The sequence below is a fragment of the Xyrauchen texanus genome, chromosome 23, assembly GCF_025860055.1.
Source record: "Xyrauchen texanus isolate HMW12.3.18 chromosome 23, RBS_HiC_50CHRs, whole genome shotgun sequence".
In the NCBI taxonomy this organism is placed as follows: Eukaryota; Metazoa; Chordata; class Actinopteri; order Cypriniformes; family Catostomidae; genus Xyrauchen; species Xyrauchen texanus.
The window spans coordinates 32,412,861-32,431,385 of NC_068298.1; the positions used below are offsets into that span (position 1 = coordinate 32,412,861).

Genomic DNA, 18,525 nt, shown 5'->3' on the forward strand with positions numbered 1-18,525 from the left:
GGGACTGGAACATGCAGAGCTCGCCCTCACTGACGGCGGATGCGACCTCTGCGAGGAGCTTCCGATGTCGACCCTGTGGGCTCGACTCGAAGCACTCAAAACCGAAGCCGCCGTGCCGCCTTTCGTTTCGCAGCGCAGAAAGAAGCGCCGCTCCCAAAGGCTGCCGGAGCCGGTGTTAGAAGCGACTACCTCGCCGGAGCCTCTCCCTCGAGCCTCGCTTTCACCCTCCCCGCCCTCCCGGGACACGCAGTTGCCGCCGAGTGGCCGCACTGTTGCCATCTTGGATGACGAGGCGGAGGATAAGGGCTGCTGTTCCATCATGGCTTCTGACAGCTGATGAGTGGTCAGGCTCCCAAGCCTCCTCCTCGGCCCAGGAATCCAGCAGGACCCGCGCCGGAGTCGAAGAAGAACTAACGCGCCTCCTTACACAGGCCGTTGACAGCCTCGGGCTCGAGTGGTCACCGCCCTCTGAGCAGGCTCCCAACAGACGCGACGGCTGCTTTCTTCAGAGCCGTCGCCACGCCGCCCTTCCTGCCGGAACTCCACGCCGAGCTCTCTAAATCGTGGAACGCGCCTCTCTCGGCCAGGAACCGATCCCACGTCTCCACCTCTCTTGCTCTGGTGGACGGCGCCACCGAGAGGGGCTACTCTTCAATCCCCCCGGTCGAGGATTCGGTAGCAGCACACCTTTGCCCGCCCTCTGCGAGATGGCGGTCTAAGCCAGTGCTCCCGTCTAAGGCCAGCAGAACTACTTACGCCTGTGTTGGCCGCGCCTATGCCGCCGCCAGCCAAGCCGCATCTGCTCTGCATTCCATGGCTGTTTTACAGATCTTCCAAGCGGACCTTCTTCGAGAATGGGATGAGAAAGGCAGGCACCCAGAGGCTGTTTCAGATCTAAGGAGCGCGACGGATCTCGCCCTTCGCGCCACCAAAGCTGCAGCTCAAGCCCTAGGGAAGTGCATGGCCGCGCCGACTGTGACCGAGAGACACCTATGGCTAACACTAGCCGATATGGGAGAAGCTGAACGCTCCACGTTCCTCAACGCACCGCTCTCTCCGTCCGGTCTCTTCGGTTCCGCAGTGAGTGGCATTGTTGACCGTTTTTTGAAGTCCAGAAAGCCATCCAAGCCATGAATCACTTCCTGCCTCGTCGCGCTAGCTCCTCTTTAGGCCGCCCACGTGACCAGCCTCCTGCACGAGCCTCTTCACAGCGCCCAGCTCAGCAAAGCCAGACTTCTCAGCGTCGACAGGGCGGCCGCCCTACAATGCGCTCAGACAGCGGCCACAGACCGCCGCCCCCCCGCGGGCCTCGGCCTAAGATTGCGTTGAAACCTGAGCAGCCGAAGTCCTCCTAGCTTTAAGGAAACGACGGCTCAGTCCCGCTGCGGCCGGACCACCGTCAAAGCTTCGCCCCCGTCAGTCCCCTTCTCTCAGGCTACTGCAGTGGTGGATTCAGCAGCCAACAAGCCGGTGATACTGCCCACTTGCCTGCACTCAAATGCCGTTTTCACGGCGACCCAAAGAAATCTTGTAAAAAGCAAACATGCCTTATGTGTAGAAAATGTGCCCACAATCCAGTGTTCACCCCTACACACAAGCATTACACTTCCGTGTCCCTATCAGAGCCCACTCACATAAAGCAGGCACAGCCAGCTCGAGTGTTAGTCAATAAACGCCCCACCTAATCCGTGCGCGCGCCCCTTCTCTGCCCGCTCTGTCACACGGCCAGCAAACACCTCTGTATGTAAGTCCCATGCCCGTGACTATGCTCGCGCATCACTTCACAGATGCGACTCTTTCCCCATTCACTTCAATCGGGAAGTCACTCACAGAACAGCCTGTCCCTGCTGTCTGCGAGCAGTCATGCATAAGCACAGTAAGCGGCCACACATTCTGTTCAGCTCGCTGTGTGCGGCAATCAGGGCGACTTGGCCATTCACCCTCTAGCGTTACGCTTCAAAGCGTGGAAAGCTATCCCAGGGATATCCAAATGGTGTTAAGCACAATAAAACAGGGTTATTTGCTACAGTTCGTTCGCCGCCCTCCCCGCTTCGGAGCGTGGCTCGAAACTACTGTGAACACGGAAGCAGCCTGCATGCTTCGTTCAGAAATAGCAAACCTTCTGTGCAAAAGGGCCATAGAGAGTGTGCCACCTTCTCTGAGCGAGTCGGGGTTTTACAGCCGTTATTTTCTTGTCCCCAAGAAAGACGGCGGCCTCAGACCAATATTAGATCTCAGGGTTTTGAACAAGGTGCTCGCAAAAAGACCGCTCAAAATGCTTACAATCAGGAAACTCCTCGCGCATGTGCGCCAGGGGACTGGTTTATTTCTCTCGATCTGAAAGATGCCTACTTTCAGATTCAGATAAATCCCCGTCACAGGCCATTCTTGAGATTTGCCTTCGACGGCCAGGTTTATCAATACACCGTCCTTCCGTTCGGCCTGTCTTTAGCACCCCGTACTTTCACGAAGTGCATGGATGCGGCACTCGCACCCCTGCGGAGTCAGGGCTTGCGAATTCTGAACTATTTGGACTATTGGCTGATTTTGGCACAGTCACATACGGAGCTTCTGTCTCACAGGACAGTTCTCCACAGTCATCTGAACAGTTTCGGTCTTGCAGTCAATTGGACCAAGAGCTCACTACAGCCCAGTCAGGCAATTTCCTTCCTTGGAATAGAACTAGACTCCATGGCGAAGACGGCTCGCTTATCTACACGCAGCGCCGTGTTCAGCTGACTAGCCAGCGTCCTTTCAGATGAACAGCCTCACGCCTCTGAAAAAATTTCAGAGAATGCTAGGTTACATGGCCTCAGCCGCAGCAGTACTTCAGCTGGGCTTACTGTGCATGCGCCCGCTTCAGCATTGGCTAAACACCCGCGCGTCTCGCCGGGCTTGGGCCACGGGCCACGGGCCGCCAGCCGATCAGAGTGACTCAGACCTGTATCTCAGCTCTGCAGCCCTGGGCAGTGGCCGAATGGTATCAGCGGGGAGTGACGATGGGAGCTGTATCTCGCCGAAAATTTATCTCGACAGACGCGTCCAACAGGGGTTGGGGCACGGTCCACGAGGGCTCTCCGGTTTTTGGCCTATGGTCAGTTCAGGAAAAGCTCCTTCACATAAATTGTCTGGAAATGATAGTGGTCGAGTACGCGCTCGTGCGCTTCCTCCCGGTCATTCAGGGTCACCATGTCCTGGTCCGTTCGGACAACAGATCTGTGGTATACTATCTAAACCGTCAGGGCGGTGTCAGATCCAGGAACCTCTTCCATCTGACAAAGCGCATACTGAGTTGGTCCCAGTGCCACCTGCGCTCGCTGAGGCGACGCACGTGCCAGGCCACCTGAACGACGGCCCAGACAACTGTCCAGAGACAATATTTCCCCAGGGGAATGGTCCCTGCACGCTCAAACAGTCCAGAAGTTATGGAGCATATTCGGCAGAGCAGAGATAGACCTCTTTGCATCAGAAGAGAACTCTCACTGCCCAGTATTTTTCTCGAAAAGCGAGGACGCGCTGGCCCAGGACTGGCCCAACCGCCCGCTTTACACCTCCCGTCTCGCTATTGCCACAGGTAATACAGAGGATCAGGGAAACGCGTCACTCCGGTGCTCCTCATAGCCCCGCGCTGGGAGAATCAGACATGGTTCCCGGAGCTTACGCAGCTGTCACTGACAGCCCTGTGGCCCATTCCAGTGAGAGCAGATCTCCTCTCTCAAGCTCGCGGCACGATCTGGCATCCCCACCCAGAGCGCTGGGCGCTGCACGCGTGGGTGATCAACGACTACCCGTCGCTTTGCCAGAAGGAGTAATAAACACTATCATACACACTAGAGCCCCTTCCACGAGAAGACTATGCGTCCAAATGGTCTGTGTTTTCAAAATGGTGCACCGACAGAGACCTGGACCCATGGACATGTGGGGTGTCGTCGCTGCTCGTGTTTTTACAAGAGTTGCTGGATAAGGGCAGATCCCCATCCACACTCAAAGTGTACGTGGCGGCCATCACAGCGTTCACTGAACCCCTGTACGGCCAGTCACTGGGAAAAAAACGAGCTGGTCATCCGCTTCCTCAGGGGAGCTAGAAGGATGAACCCCCCGCGCCCCCCTTCGGTTCCTATCTGGGATCTTTCCGTAGTTCTCGAAGCTATGAAAGCCTCCCCTTTCGAACCGCTTCAATCCGTGGATTTGAAATACCTTTCACTCAAAACTGTTTTTCTGACTGCCCTGTCATCAGTTAAACGTGTGGGAGACCTTCTTGCGCTGTCTGTCAGCGCTGCGTGTCTTGAGTTTGGACCAAGTGACTCCAAGGTCATTGTAAAGCCTAGACACGGCTATGTCCCCAAGGTGATCGGTACTCCTTTCAGAGCACAAATCATTTCCCTATCGGCGCTGCCAGCATCCGATAGCGAACGCGACACCAATCTCCTTTGCCCAGTCAGAGCACTGAGATTGTATACTGCGCGCTCTGCCTCTTTCAGACGCTCTGAGCAGCTTTTCGTTTCGTTCGGAGGGCACACCAAAGGTTTCGCCGCCTCGAAACAGACACTGTCTAGATGGATAGTGGACACTATTGCTGCCGCGTACGCGTCAAAAGACCTGCCATGCCCGTTAGGCATTAGGGCTCACTCCACTAGAGGCATGGCCTCCTCGTGGGCATGGTCCAGCGGGATTTCCATTCACGACATATGTGTGGCAGCGGGCTGGCTTCCCCCTCCACCTTTGTCAGATTTTACAATCTGGAAGTGCCCGCCCTGCAGGCGAAACTACTAGCAGTTTAATACGCTACAGCTCCCCTGGTGAGCTGCAATGATGGGACACATTCCACACAGACCGGCACCGCCGCTCTGTCTTTTCCTTCCCACTATGTGCTTATGTATTACACACACACTGGCCCGCACTCTTGCCGGCCAAATGTTATTTCCCCACTCACAAGGGCTCCCCCGGGTCCCCCCCACCCCCGGGGCTCATGCAGTGGATGCTTGACGCGCACAGCGTTGACAATGGGATCCTGTAGCGTAAGCTAGCTTACGCAATACGAGAGAACCTCTCGTAAGAGAACTAATCGGTTACCTTACGTAACCTCGGTTCTCTCTAGAAGAGGGAACGAGTGTTGCGTAGCCGGCCGTGCTCGCGCCACGAGCGATTTTCGCTTCATTCAATGAAAACCAGGGTTCCAGCCTACGAACTTACGCTTATATGCACTCTAGCCATGCCCATTTTGGCGGGCTTTGATGCAGTGACGGCGCGGGCGCCTGTCATTGGACGCAAGTTCACTCAAGTTCATCTATAGGCTGCATCAGTTGCCGCAGAGCAACCTATGAGCTCGCTAGCTAGCCCGCTCAAGGTATGCAGTTGCTGCACTGCGTTGACAATGGATACAAAATTAAGGATAATTTTTTGGCTTCAATATCTCAGAAAAGATGAATCTTTCCCGTAGCGTAAGCTAGCATACGCAATACTCGTTCCCTCTTCTAGAGAGAACAGAGGTTACGTAAGGTAACCGATTCATTTTTTTTGCATTTATACAGTGAAATGTATTAGTTTTTTCACATATCCCAGCTAAGCTGGGGTCAGAGTGCAGGGTCATCCACGATACGGCACCCCTGGAGCAGATGGGGCGCCAATAATGGCATCTTGGTGGTGCTGGGGCTTGAACCCCTGACCTTCTGGTCATTAACCCTGAGCCTCAACCACTGAGCCACCACTGCCTATTGTTGATCATTGTCTGTCAATGAGTGTTGCAATCTGGATATTTGTCATATCATGGATTATCTGATTACATCATCTTATTGCCCAGCCCTATTGACTAAATATATTGTAAATATATTATTTTGTAGCGCTCCATATTTTTTTCCTCATTACTAGATCTAAAACATGCACCGTGACACTGTAGAAAAAGCAGATCCACTCCTGAATGGTGGTACAGGATACACTTTGCAATTCCTTGGGCTGTCGTTGGAGGTCACATTTTGGACCAGTTTTTCTGATCCAGACCAAAATAGCAAACTAATAAGTGGTGTCAGTGGAGAATTGTCATTCAGCGTCAAGACCAAGACTAAATTGAGAAACTGCCTCTAATTGAAGGAACGTGCTCCGTGTGCGTTGTCATTGATTTGAGCAGTTTTGGGTACTATGCATATTGGATTGGGTCAAACCTTACTGCAACCTACTGTGAAGTGCCAATCTCAAGGGCACAATGGGCATATAATAGAATTGTGACCTGAAGATTTCAATCCATTGAAAGTTTATGGATAGTTGGCATGAAATACATCTGGAAAGTTCACATGTACTGTGGTATACTGTGCTTTACAACCATCTAAATCTATCTTAAACTGCATTTTGCTAATTATTTATAATTTGTATGAATACATGGTAGGCTTGTCGATAATCAGAAAATGTTCCTGATGATTATGGGGCTATATTGGTATTTTTTCATATAAATTGTGCTACTCATCCCACAATAGTTTCTTCACACACATATTTCTCCACACAATTTTGGAAAAGTGTGAGCAGCAGGGTTACTTAACCTGTTAACCTGCACCAGTGCGCAGTCGCACCGAAGAGTCCCTCCCCCCCCCCAGTTTAATGTTTATGAATAGATTTAACGTGAAAGAACATCATTAATCTTGGCAAACTATATATCATTTTAAAGGTGTAAGCCTCAAGCATCGATGATAGAGCTCTGTTTTTCGATGAAAAGCTTATAACGAATGTATTTCTTGCATTTATGTAAGCAATACAGATCAAACAAACGTAATCAAAAACGGAGTACTTACCAGTAGTGTCGTAATAACGAGCCACACACGCATCCACTGCTAAAAGTTCCAGATTGGATGGAAAGGTGAGGGTCCACTGAATAACATCCCATAGAGCATTTTTAGTCCAAAGAAACAATAACGTTGTAACATTGATGGTTATTCCTTTGTTTACATCGAGTTTCTTCAGGGTGAAGTATCATACTTGTCGGTTATGCAATAAAATTATGCATAAAAACAGACTCCGGTAGCCGAACGTTATATGGGTGTGTTGCTTAGAGTGTAATGAACAAATTAAGACCGCACACACACACACAAATACAAAGATAGGCAATATATAGGTCGAAATATCCAAACACTGCCGTCAGTTTTTTGACGTCATGATATGCTGATCCTATTGTTTTGTCTTTACAAACGAAAGCCAATGAAAGAATTGAAATGATATGACTGATAGAAAATGTAGCCAAGCAGTGCACGATTCCAACGATATCCGGGAAGTTTAAATTCCTCGCGAACAAGATGTTTTTTATTTATTTGAATCAGCCACTCTAACCTGCGAATTAGGCTGTGACCACACCCCGTCATTTGACAACAAACGAGCCATAGTAAAAAGACGGTTCCCCAGTCAACATCTGTTTTCGCGTCTTACTTACTGGACGGATTATCTCATCAAATGGATCGTCAAAAGAAGTTTTTTTTCTGCTGAAGATGTTTTATTTGAGATCACTCGAAGCAGCGATGACGAAATTGAGGAGTGAATACAGCGACGACGGTGATATACTTGAGGACGGAAAAGATGGTCCAATTTTACATCGGTGAGTTGCTATGTAACATGCACACATTATACGTGTGTGTGTGTGAGAGAGAGAGAGAGAGAGAGAGAGAGAGAGAGAGTGTGTGTGTGTGTGTGTGTGTGTGTGTGTGTGTGTGTTTGTTTGTTTTCCCATTTGATTTATATGGTAAATGCATTGTGGTCTGAAAAGACCAAATATAAAACAAATGGCTTGTCTGATGGCTGGCTATCAGTGTGATTGTTTGTTGGTTCTATGTCTGACCATCCATATGAATGCTGTCTGTATCACTGGCCATCACCAGCCATTGAATGTTGAATGGGCGACTATCGGTATGAATAGTGTATATGACTAAAATAGCTTGCAGTACCCTTCATAACATTTGATCATTAGGTTGCTTTTTGAGGTATCCAAGGAGGCTTCTTGGTACCTGGACATAGTCTCGGAAAAAATATTGCAGAAATCTCATTTTTCATAATATCTTCCTCAAATGTGAAATATAAACTGATGAGACTTGTGGCTTTCAATCAATTGCCTAACTGGATTCATCCAGGTTTGTTTTCATTGATTTTTCCATAAAATAATGAAATGTTACTTGCAGTACAAATTATCTTCAAGACACTTTAAATTCTATAAATTTTTGTCTGTGTAAGTTTTTTCAACTTTTACATTTGGGTAATAAACTCCAAAGTGTCTTCTTTTTAAATATGTCTAAATTGTGCATGTAGAGCAAATTGTTCAGTAACTACAATTATTTTAGTTTGGGGATGTCATTTCTGGGGATGTGCCTCAGGCAGGGGAGGTAGAAAGGGAACCGACATAGTCTTGGAAAAAAGCTTGCAGGAACCCCATTTTTCATTATATCTTCCTCAAATTTGAAATATAAACTGATGAGACTTGTGGCTTTCAATCCTTTACGTAATTGGATTCCTCCAGGTCTATTTTTATATATTTGTACATGAAATAATAAAACATTTTTTGAAGTTCACATTATTTATGAGGCACTTCAACTTTTATAACTTTTTATTTGTTTGAGCATTATCAACTCTGATTTGTTGTTAGTAGAGTGCCAAGTGTCTTCTTTCCAAAGAGACCTTAATTGTGCCTGTGGTACACTGTTCTCAGGAGCTATATTTATTTTAATTCAGGTATGTCATTTTCAGCTGCGAGCCCCTGAGTGGGGGTGCAGGTTAACAGGTTAAAGGGGGTTGCACACCGGATATGGCTGGTGGATGACATGGCAAATATTAAATGTGTTATATTGTTTTTATTTAGAATATAATTTTTTATGAAGGCGCACACACCGCTGCTTCTATGACACTGGAGGCTGCTCAGAATTCTGCAGCACCACGTAGAACAACTCTGGGTAGTTTTCCAAGAAATTTGACCCAAATTATATGAAAATTCTGCCATTTGTATGCACAGAGTTTTGTAGCCAGTTATGAAGATCAGAATACTGTCAGTGGTATTGAACAGCAGGAACTTCATCACCCTCTGAAACTGATCCACACAAGAGGCAAAGAGCGCAAGAGCAGCTCTGACAAATCCGGTGTGATTGAAGTGTGTCAAGAAGACTGTAATCCAGGATTGAATCAGATTAAATTTGTATGTTTAAACAAAGCCGATCTACTGACCTTTATGGAGTCTTTCACAAGATTGAATGTCTACTGCAGAGTTGAACCAGGTCACTACTTTGGCAGTTCTACACAAACACCAAAAGCTTAGGATGTAGGGCATAGATTTTACTGTATAGGGAATGTATTAATTAAATAGTATTGTGACTGAGGCTGTCACTCTGACTCGTCTCATTTTTTATTCCATGACAGAATTTCCGCTTTTGGGTGAACTATCCCGTAAAAGAATTAAGATCAATTAAGGTTAATCGTAGCATGTAATCATTATCCATCCATCATTTATTTTGCATTCTAAACTCTTTAATTTCTTACCGGAATAGGGTGCAAACCAATAGCCTAGCTGTTTTTGGTCTGTTGCACTCTCAACGTTTTAAACAATCGGTTAGTGTAAAATATTCAAATGATGTGCATGAACTGAAATGTTGCCATAGAGATCATATAGAAGTAAAGTAGATTATAACAACACCAGTTGTGTTATTTTGCACTGGGTGTCCAGATGTGTTAATTTTGAATGTGTTTGTGTTTAATGTAAAAGGTACTTTGTTATTGTACCCAATGGAAAACTCTTGGTATCTTAATCTCTTGAGATTTTCAGTCCAATTTGTCTGAATCTAGATTTTGCTCTGACTGAACCAGGTGCATCTAATGAATGCTTGATAATGTCACAGCAGTGTATTTAAACAGCACTTATTAAAATATGATGTTCAAAATATGCTGTTTTTATATGCTTTGATATGGATGCTTTTGTCATGAAATAATGATGAGACAAGGATTGTGGAGACTAGCACAGCACTTGAACGTTCCTAATTAGAGCCTGTCTATTGGTCCAGCTCATATCAACACCATTCTGTTTAACGCGGATGTGTGGGAAAACGTACAACCAAGCAAAAAACTCTTTAAATTATAAATGTAAAACAAAGTCAATTTAGGTGATGTGCTCGGCTTCAGCCGATTTTGCCGGGGCTTCAGCCCCGAATGTTTTGAGTGTAGCCACGAATGTATTTTGAAAAGTTGACTGACAAATATGAAACCGGACAATAGCCTATGTAAACCTCCGAAATCATAAGTTGCCTTATTTCATTGTGCTTTGGCTTTGCACATACTGCATACAGCCTGTAAAAATAGACTTTGGTCTTAAAAATAATCTAGCCTATAGAATAAGTTTCTTTGCTGTCGGTAGCCTATGGGCTACTCTGTTTCTTCCTCTCTGTTGAATATGCAGCAGGTAGGGGAGGAGCTTGCACAGTTGTTGACATCAACTAACGTTACTTAGAGGCAAGTTAAAAGCAGTTAGCAGGAAAGACCGCAAAAATGAGGCTTTGGGGATTTTTCTGAAAGAAGTCAGTGGGTAAGAATTCAAATTTTTTTTGGTCCTTAAAGTCTGAAGATCGTCGTCTGGCTGGCTTTCACCCACAGTAGGCTAAACCTCACTCTCCTAACCTCAAGAGGTGGACTAGCGACTGCATTAAAGGTTGTAGCCTATAGCTTCGTTGTTAGCGCACCCTCCTCCCACTCCGGAGACGTTGGTTTGAGTCCCGTGCGGAGCGTACTTTCCTTATTTATCAGGTGTTGTTTTCTCTAAGGATAACCAATGAGCATTAACATAAAATGTATGTGTGACTTGTTTTGTGATATTAGTTTGTATTAAATATACACTGATTTGATTCAATGGTTTTGTAGAGGGTAGGAAAGATGAGCTACTGACTGAGGAGCCAGCAGCAGCAGCTGTGCCAGAATCAGGCATGGAAACTGCTAACAATTAATCAGTCACTTTACTTTAGAGAAAGTTAAAAGTGAAACATTGTTTATCCCAATGCTCCTAATGAAAGGATTTTGACAGATGAACATTGAGAATTATCTACAGTTCGATGCCATGTTGTGTCAATAAACGTAGACTTAAGTCATTCATGTATTGCTTTAACTTAGTCAAAATGATGTATAAGATCCTATGTCAAAAAATATAAATGATTTATATTAAATATTTTGTCTTTTTACTTCACTTTACTGACTATAATATAACTCTTTTGTGATGACTTTATGTTAATGTACATGAAAATTCAAGAATCATGATAGCTATTAGGGCAATCCCACTGATCTGCTCTTCCCAATACATTTTCTTCAATTGTATTGATCTACAATTTGAAATATGTAGCACTTGATGAATTAGTTGTTTGAAGCTGATTTGCAATAAGTTATGTGCTGTATCTGTTCTTTTGCATCACAGATGATTCGGGGAGGAGAGAGGATGTGTTAGTCGAGGATAGTACTAGAGTAAAAGATTTAGGAACTGTAGAAACAGGCCCAGCCAGAGCAAAACTCAAAGAATACCCTCTCACCAGCTTTGGACTACAGAGAAGTGGTTGCTAGTGTGAAAATAAAATTGTCTGGGCTAAGCCCCGGATGTCCTTCAATGCTGGAAACGCCTCTGGCATCAACCTGCTTGCAACAAATCATTCTCTGCAGGTACCCGTCTCTGTCTCTTGTGGCAGAAGTGTTTGCTCATCAATTTGCTTCGGTCTTGATTATCTCTTGAAAGATTTCACATGCAATGGTGTCAGGAGCATTGTCATGCTGTTAAAGAGAGCACTATCAAATCGAACCCTGTCACTCTGTTCTCTCGCCATTGATGTTTTCTTTTTGGAAGGGTGAGTTTTCATCCTCCATGCTGGGGCCAATTCATTATTGAAGTAATGGGTTATTGCTGTGTTTTGGGTGCTTTTTTTGGGTCACCTTTGTTTCTCCAAACTGTCTCTTGGGTTGTTTGGCTCTGAGCTCAGAGACTCCTTTAGAAAGCTCTGATCTTCAAAATCTGCTCCGTCTCTGGGGCTCTCATGCACTTGTTACATGACGAGGCTTTTATTTTCTGTCTCGTCTCTTTTTTTTGCTTTCTCACTCTTGGGGATGAAACCACCCAGCTTTATTCATCTTCCCACTTGACTGCGAATACATAGATTAATGCAGAATTAATTAGTCATCAACAGAGCTGTAGGTGTAGTAGCATAAGACAGTCTCTCTCAATTCTTGCATTTTTGCTCCCCTCCACATCTCGTTTCCTTTTCCCATTTAATTGCTGCAATTATCCCCTGTCACTCTTCAACAATAAACTGACATCTTCTGTAGGCCAGAGTGCATTGTTTGTCTCATTTGTCAATGGGCAAATCAACTGTATTTTTCCTCTTTATTTTATACCCAGGGTTTCAATCCACAGCATTATGCCTTTATAGTAGTTTGTTGTTCTTTGTCCTTTCCTTTGAGCTTAAAACCATTAGGAAGTGACAATTTAGAAAATTTCAAGTCACTGAAATAAGGTCATATAACACACACTAAACATTTGTCCACAAGTCTTTTGAGAACTGGATCTTGTAACCTAGAGCTTTTGCTACAAAATGATGTGAAAACCATCCTGATCACTCAATATGCGATTGAGTGATCTAATATGCGAGGTGGCGTGAACTATCATGAATATGGATGTATTTCACACCTGAGAGACAAAGACCCCTCCCCTGGGCCTATCAATCAGGGATAGAGAATGAATGTGAGGAGACTTAATGATCCAAATCAAGTTAAGTTAAAAGTAGTAATCTGATTATATATTTTCTTTACATAAAGACTTTACTTAATTTTAGACCTACACTACCGTTAAAAGAAGTCTCTTCTGCTCACCAAGACTGGATTTATTTGAGCCAAAATACAGAAACAACATTGATATTGTGAACTCTTTTTACAATTTAAAATAACAGCTTTCTATTTAAATATAGTGTAAAATGAAATTTGTGATCAAAGCTGAATTTTCATAATAAAATATAATCTAAACATTCATATTATTTTTATATCATATTACATATAATATTTATATCATACAGCATACAAATTAAATACCTGCTTTAGCCTAAACAGCATTTAAATGTAACTGAAACTTGCTTATTAGGATATATTTTTATTAGGACATAGGACAAATGTCAATACCCTGAATCCTGTCTGGCAAGTCTGGAAACAGTCCCACTAGTAAAATATGTACATGTTTATATAAAATAGCATGTCAACTAATGAAAACTAAATTACTTACTCGTCTGAAATTGTATCATCGGCTGGATCAAGTCTCTCTTAAAAATACAAATGTTCATCGGATTCCCACTCTTCTTCTGAGGAAAATGTTAACTCTTCCATACTATCCTGGAGCTCTCTCACCTGTGTCAAATTCATACACATAGTGTATGAATGGCGCGCTCTGCTGGTGGGTGGGATCACATTACAGATAATGAGATGGAGCAGTAAAAATTGCACATCGCTTAGTTTCAAACAGATTGCATTGCAGGAGAATATTTGTTTTAAATTTGAATTGTTTTATTTAAAAGTAGACATTTTAAGCTTTCTTTAGACATATGTTTCATGCTTATGTGATAAGTATTCGCGGAGCTTCGGTTCATTTTAGTGACGTGTTTCTGAAATCTGCTCGTGAACACAGACAGTGTTCTCACCCTTTTTATTTATTTTACAAAAGCACAAGATTTTGTTGTTATTGTGAGTGTACACAAATAAAAGTAGACCCTTTATAGTCTCTAATTATGTCCTACACTTATCTGTATACCCAAAAATGGAGTATTTTAAGTGGTTTCTGCTGTAATGAAAATATCCAGCAGGACTCGCCGGCGCATCCGTCGACCCCAGAGGGTTAATCTTGAAGCCAGACTGCAGGATGCATCGCGAGTGTGTGAGGGGAATGGACTTTTAAAGCTGGCAACAAAATTTATTTCATAGATTTATTTTTCTCATTGTGTATAGTTTTGCCCTCCTACTTGGTTTCGGTTTCTTCTTGGTTTGAAAGGGGCAATAAATATGAGCTGATTTAAATGAATTTGGAGGTTTCAAAACGATGCATCGTGGTGACCGAAGTCTAATGATATAGCATAATGGTTAATTGTAAGTGAAGCAAATGTCCTGAATTTTTTTCTTACTCAACCAATCAATACTCTGTTCAAAGCATGCCAAGATTTCTCAGAGCCATAGGCAGCCCACAGCTCTATCTGTACCTGTGCCTGGTTGAATTATCGGTACCCTCAGACCTTCATTATATTGATTGTGCTGTACTTTGTGATTGGCCCAGTTTTTACTCTTGACCTTGCATTCTACTTTTCGGGGGGGATTTTGAAAGTATATAGAGCTCATCTCACCAGATCGATCTGTGCACAGCTGAATTATTATTACTCTATCACCTTCTCTCATAATGATATCCAGTGATAATAAAAGCCACTGTAGGCTAGTTTTTTATGTTTTTGAATGGGTGAACATGAACTTAACCCTATATAGGCATTGCCTTAAGTCACTGGGTGACACTTGTGAATATAATTTTTTTTGACTCTAGTCTTCTAAATGCTCTCACTATCAAGGATAAGGTCTTGAGGAAAGGGGGTATTCATACAGGACATGTAATTGCATCTGGCCCATGTTTTTTTGTTTTGTTTCTTTGGGTATATTTGCTTTTACATTTTAGTCATTTATCAGATGCGTTTATCCAATGCGACTTACAAATCAGATATATAAGCCATACTATTTTATATATTTGTCATACTAAATCGAAAATTCCTGCAGTATCGTATTGCCAAGTTCCATGAGTATCTAGAGTAGTGTACAAGCAAATGCATGCATTTTCTGTCAGATTAGCACTTTTGGTTTTATTACTTCTCTTTTTTTTTAGCTTCTTGCTCCATGAGCATTTCGTTTTTCTTTTAAGTAAAAAATATTTAATTATTATTTTTAAAAAAAGATTTTGTTAACTTTATTTTAAACTGATTGAAACTTTTTAAAGACTCATTTTGAGACTTTCTATTCCAATCTTTTGCGCTCCATCTTGCTGTTTTTAAACATAAGAATGCTTCCGTGTGAATGGCCTCCAAGTCTTTGAGCCAATTTCCCTTGTGGGTAACATAATGAAAATGTTACCAAGCATCTAGAACTATCAACACTTGTTTCTCATAATTATGTAACGCCTGCATTGCTTCCCTGCTCATGCACCCATAATCTGAGTTTATGGGATCTATATCACACTTGTTGTGCAAGACAAAGTCTAAATAATGGTGGCACTTGTGTGCAGTTTGGGTGATGCTATGTGTAATGTTGCTTTGTACTGACTTTTTTTTTTTTATTTGCTCTGCACCGATAGGACTTCATCAGCTGTTTGTATTGCAAACACTTGTATATTCTAACTGTGCATGGGTTAAGCCAATTGGATATGTAACTGATTTATTATTAGAAGCAGTTTTAGGAGGCCTTACACCCACACAAAGGAGAGGCAGTCCTGTGCCCAGACAGATGGCATAAATGAGTGTGTGTGTGTGTGAGCGAGAGAGAGCGCGATAGGGAATGCTTGGTACCTCGCAAGTCTTTAATTTCCTGGTGACTGTGCAGAAACATCAGCACACATGCAAATTTTTTCCGCATCACTTCTTGCTGCTTAGTTGAAGCTGAAGCAACTTTGTAGTGAGTCAGAGAGAGCGAGAGGGGCTTGTTGCCATGCCAATGTGACACGCAAGCAAAGAATGTCCGATGAGATGAGGCTAATAAACTCATTCTAACAACTGAATTGTTGAATATGTCACTGCCTATATGCCATCAGATGGAGGGGCTCATGTTTTTGGAAGAATGATTCCATCTGCCGCTGACTGTGCCGCCCATTTCCTATTTCTTCCTAGGGAGCTATTGCTTTTCTGGCACAGCAGTGACTCTTATCTGTTTTAATTGCACCTGACGTTGACAAGTTTATTCTTCTAAACGACAAGTGCGTTGTCCCTAAATGAATGTACCTAGCAGAAATGGCAACTAGGGACATTTTAAACGTCTCCCTGGGCCAAATAGGAAAAATAGCAATGGTTTATATGCACAACTGCTTTCTAATGGCTCTGCAGTATAGGGATAGTAGCCACAAATATGCTCTTGTACTAACTGCAGTGTTTACTAAAACAGTTCTCTGAGCAATGCTGAAACACCCCTTAAGGATGTACAACCTAGTCTGATAATCTGCAGATAAGCCTGAGTTTTGTCCTGCTTGTTTTAACTTCTAAGAAGCTGCATGTTACATTCTGATTTTAAAAGCCAATTGAAGCGCGCAGGGACGCTAATGCAGCCTCTGAGCAAGCTCGTTGGCCTCAAATTGCATCAGGGCCTCAGACCATCATCTCAGATCTTGTGAAATATTTATTCCTCCAGTTAATGAATATCTCAGCTTGTTCCTCAGTGTTAGGGGAGACAGATTCCAAAATGCTGCTCCTCTGCTTGTCACTGGCTGTGCAGCTAATGATGACCATTTAACTCTTGTGAAAGTAGGACATTTGGTGTGTAAAAGCATAAATCACACTTTTTTTTGCCTTTTGCAAATAAATACTGACTGGCCTCTTCCTGTCTCACTCCCCCTACTGTATCTTTTTATCTCATGTTCATGCACAATTTTCTTCTTTCCTCTTCAGAAGCAGATCATCGTAGACCCACTGAGTTTCAGCGAGGAGAGGTTCCGCCCTTCTCTGGAGGAACGTCTGGAGAGCATCATCAGTGGCGCTGCCCTTATGGCCGACTCGTCATGCACACGTGATGATCGCCGGGAGCGCATTGTGGCCGAATGCAATTCTGTTCGCCAGGCGCTGCAGGATCTTCTCTCTGAGTACATGGGGAATGTAGGTGCACTTCAAATTCTGATTTTCCTTCTCATTTGCTGCTTTTCCCCATCTTTAGTAATTGCCCCTTTGACTGCCTTATCTCTGAATGACAGCAAGAACCCACCTGCTACCTGAGACTGATGCACTCCTGCAGGGAGTGAGAGGGGAGTTTAATTCCAGCGACAATGCACACATCACATTCTCTTGTTGGTGTTGTATAAAGTCCTCCAGTCTGATCACAATTTGTCCTGTGCCATCTGGCTTTTAAAGTGAGGGGCTCAGTACACACAAATCTCCCTGCTGTGCTTCTGATCTGTGCGTTGAATTGTTTGACTTCTGTTGTTTTCAAATAATTCCCTTTGTTTGCTCACCAATATTGGTTTTATTCTCCCCCCCAATCCCAATCCTTCATTTAATTTATTTTCCTCTGCGGTTATCCTGTAGTCACAAATTCATTGTTTTCCACTGCTAGGCCTGTTGAATCCTGAGTAGTTAAAGAAATATCAGTTGAACAGGAACTGTTTTTCAGCCCTGGAGCATACAGCTCAACTGATGATTTAATGCTCTTTTGGTTCAGTAACTAAATGAAGAACATGTGGATTTTACATTTAAGCTTAAACAATTTGGCAGAATTTGGTATACATAGAGAAAATTGGCCACTTTCTTGGCCCAAACTAGTGGGACGATTGGTCACTTGTTCAGTCGGTCCATTTAAAATTATGGTTTCCCAGTGCCATGTGGAAAAGCACCTATAGAAGTTGCCGTGACGACATTAGGAAATATTTTAATTTTTATGAATATTTTGGGCTTGTTTACATTACTTGCTTCTTGAGTGATACGTTTTTATTAATCAATCTGATAATTGATCTAAAAATGTTAGAAGGTATCAATACAATATTATGAGAGGAAAAACTGCTTTATATTATTATATTGGCACAACACTTTATTGATATTTAAAACCACAACCTAATTTTTATGTGCACTGCAGGCTGATTTGTTCCTGCAAAAGAAACAACTTAAAGTCTTGTCTCTATCATGCTTTGTCAGTTGATCTTTCTCTCTTTTCCTTTTTCTTTGTTTGAACCTCTATTTCCCCATCTTCGTCGACATCTCATTTAGAAGCGGCATTGCCTCCGTTTCCAATAAAAGATGCAACCAATCAGACTTTTTTGGCTGCATTGATGCTTCATTCCATCGGTTTGAAGGAAATAATAACAAATCTCTCAATTTGTAGATATCTGGGAAGATTTGATGATGAACGTTACATTTATATAGCACTTTTCTGACACTACACTCAACGGGCTTTACACAGTGAACAGGGGACTCTCCTCCACCACCATCAGTGTGCAGCGTCCACCTGGATGATGCGACGGCAGCCATAGTGCACCAGAACGCCCACCACACTCCAGCTATTCGTGTAGAGGAGAGGGAATGCCCCCCAACTCTGTGGAAAATGTCCCATTTTTCAATTTTGCATTGAGAATATCCTGTTTAATGGATCTCTCCCCACCCCCCAAAAAATCTGTACCCCTAGTGCAACGAAACTTACATTTTCTGTCACACATTAATAGCAGTGTGTGGTCAGCTGATGTGTTGTCACAAACTGCTGAAGATATTCTTGGAGGTGATGTCTCACAGGTGTCATCGACTATTTATGTCAATCTTTCAAAACGTCAGGCAGCAGCAGGTCCTCAGC

At 43.6% G+C, this 18,525-nt stretch overlaps 1 protein-coding gene across 1 annotated transcript in view; it reads left to right on the plus strand.

Annotated features, from left to right (window-relative positions):
* The window catches only part of LOC127617290 (catenin alpha-1-like), a 178,240-nt gene that overhangs the window by 47,455 nt on the left and 112,260 nt on the right, over positions 1 to 18,525 (plus strand). Inside the window, exon 7 of the mRNA XM_052089243.1 lies at positions 16,644 to 16,847. Within this exon, the coding sequence (XP_051945203.1) occupies positions 16,644 to 16,847 (204 nt within the window). The remainder of the gene's footprint in view (positions 1 to 16,643; positions 16,848 to 18,525) is intronic.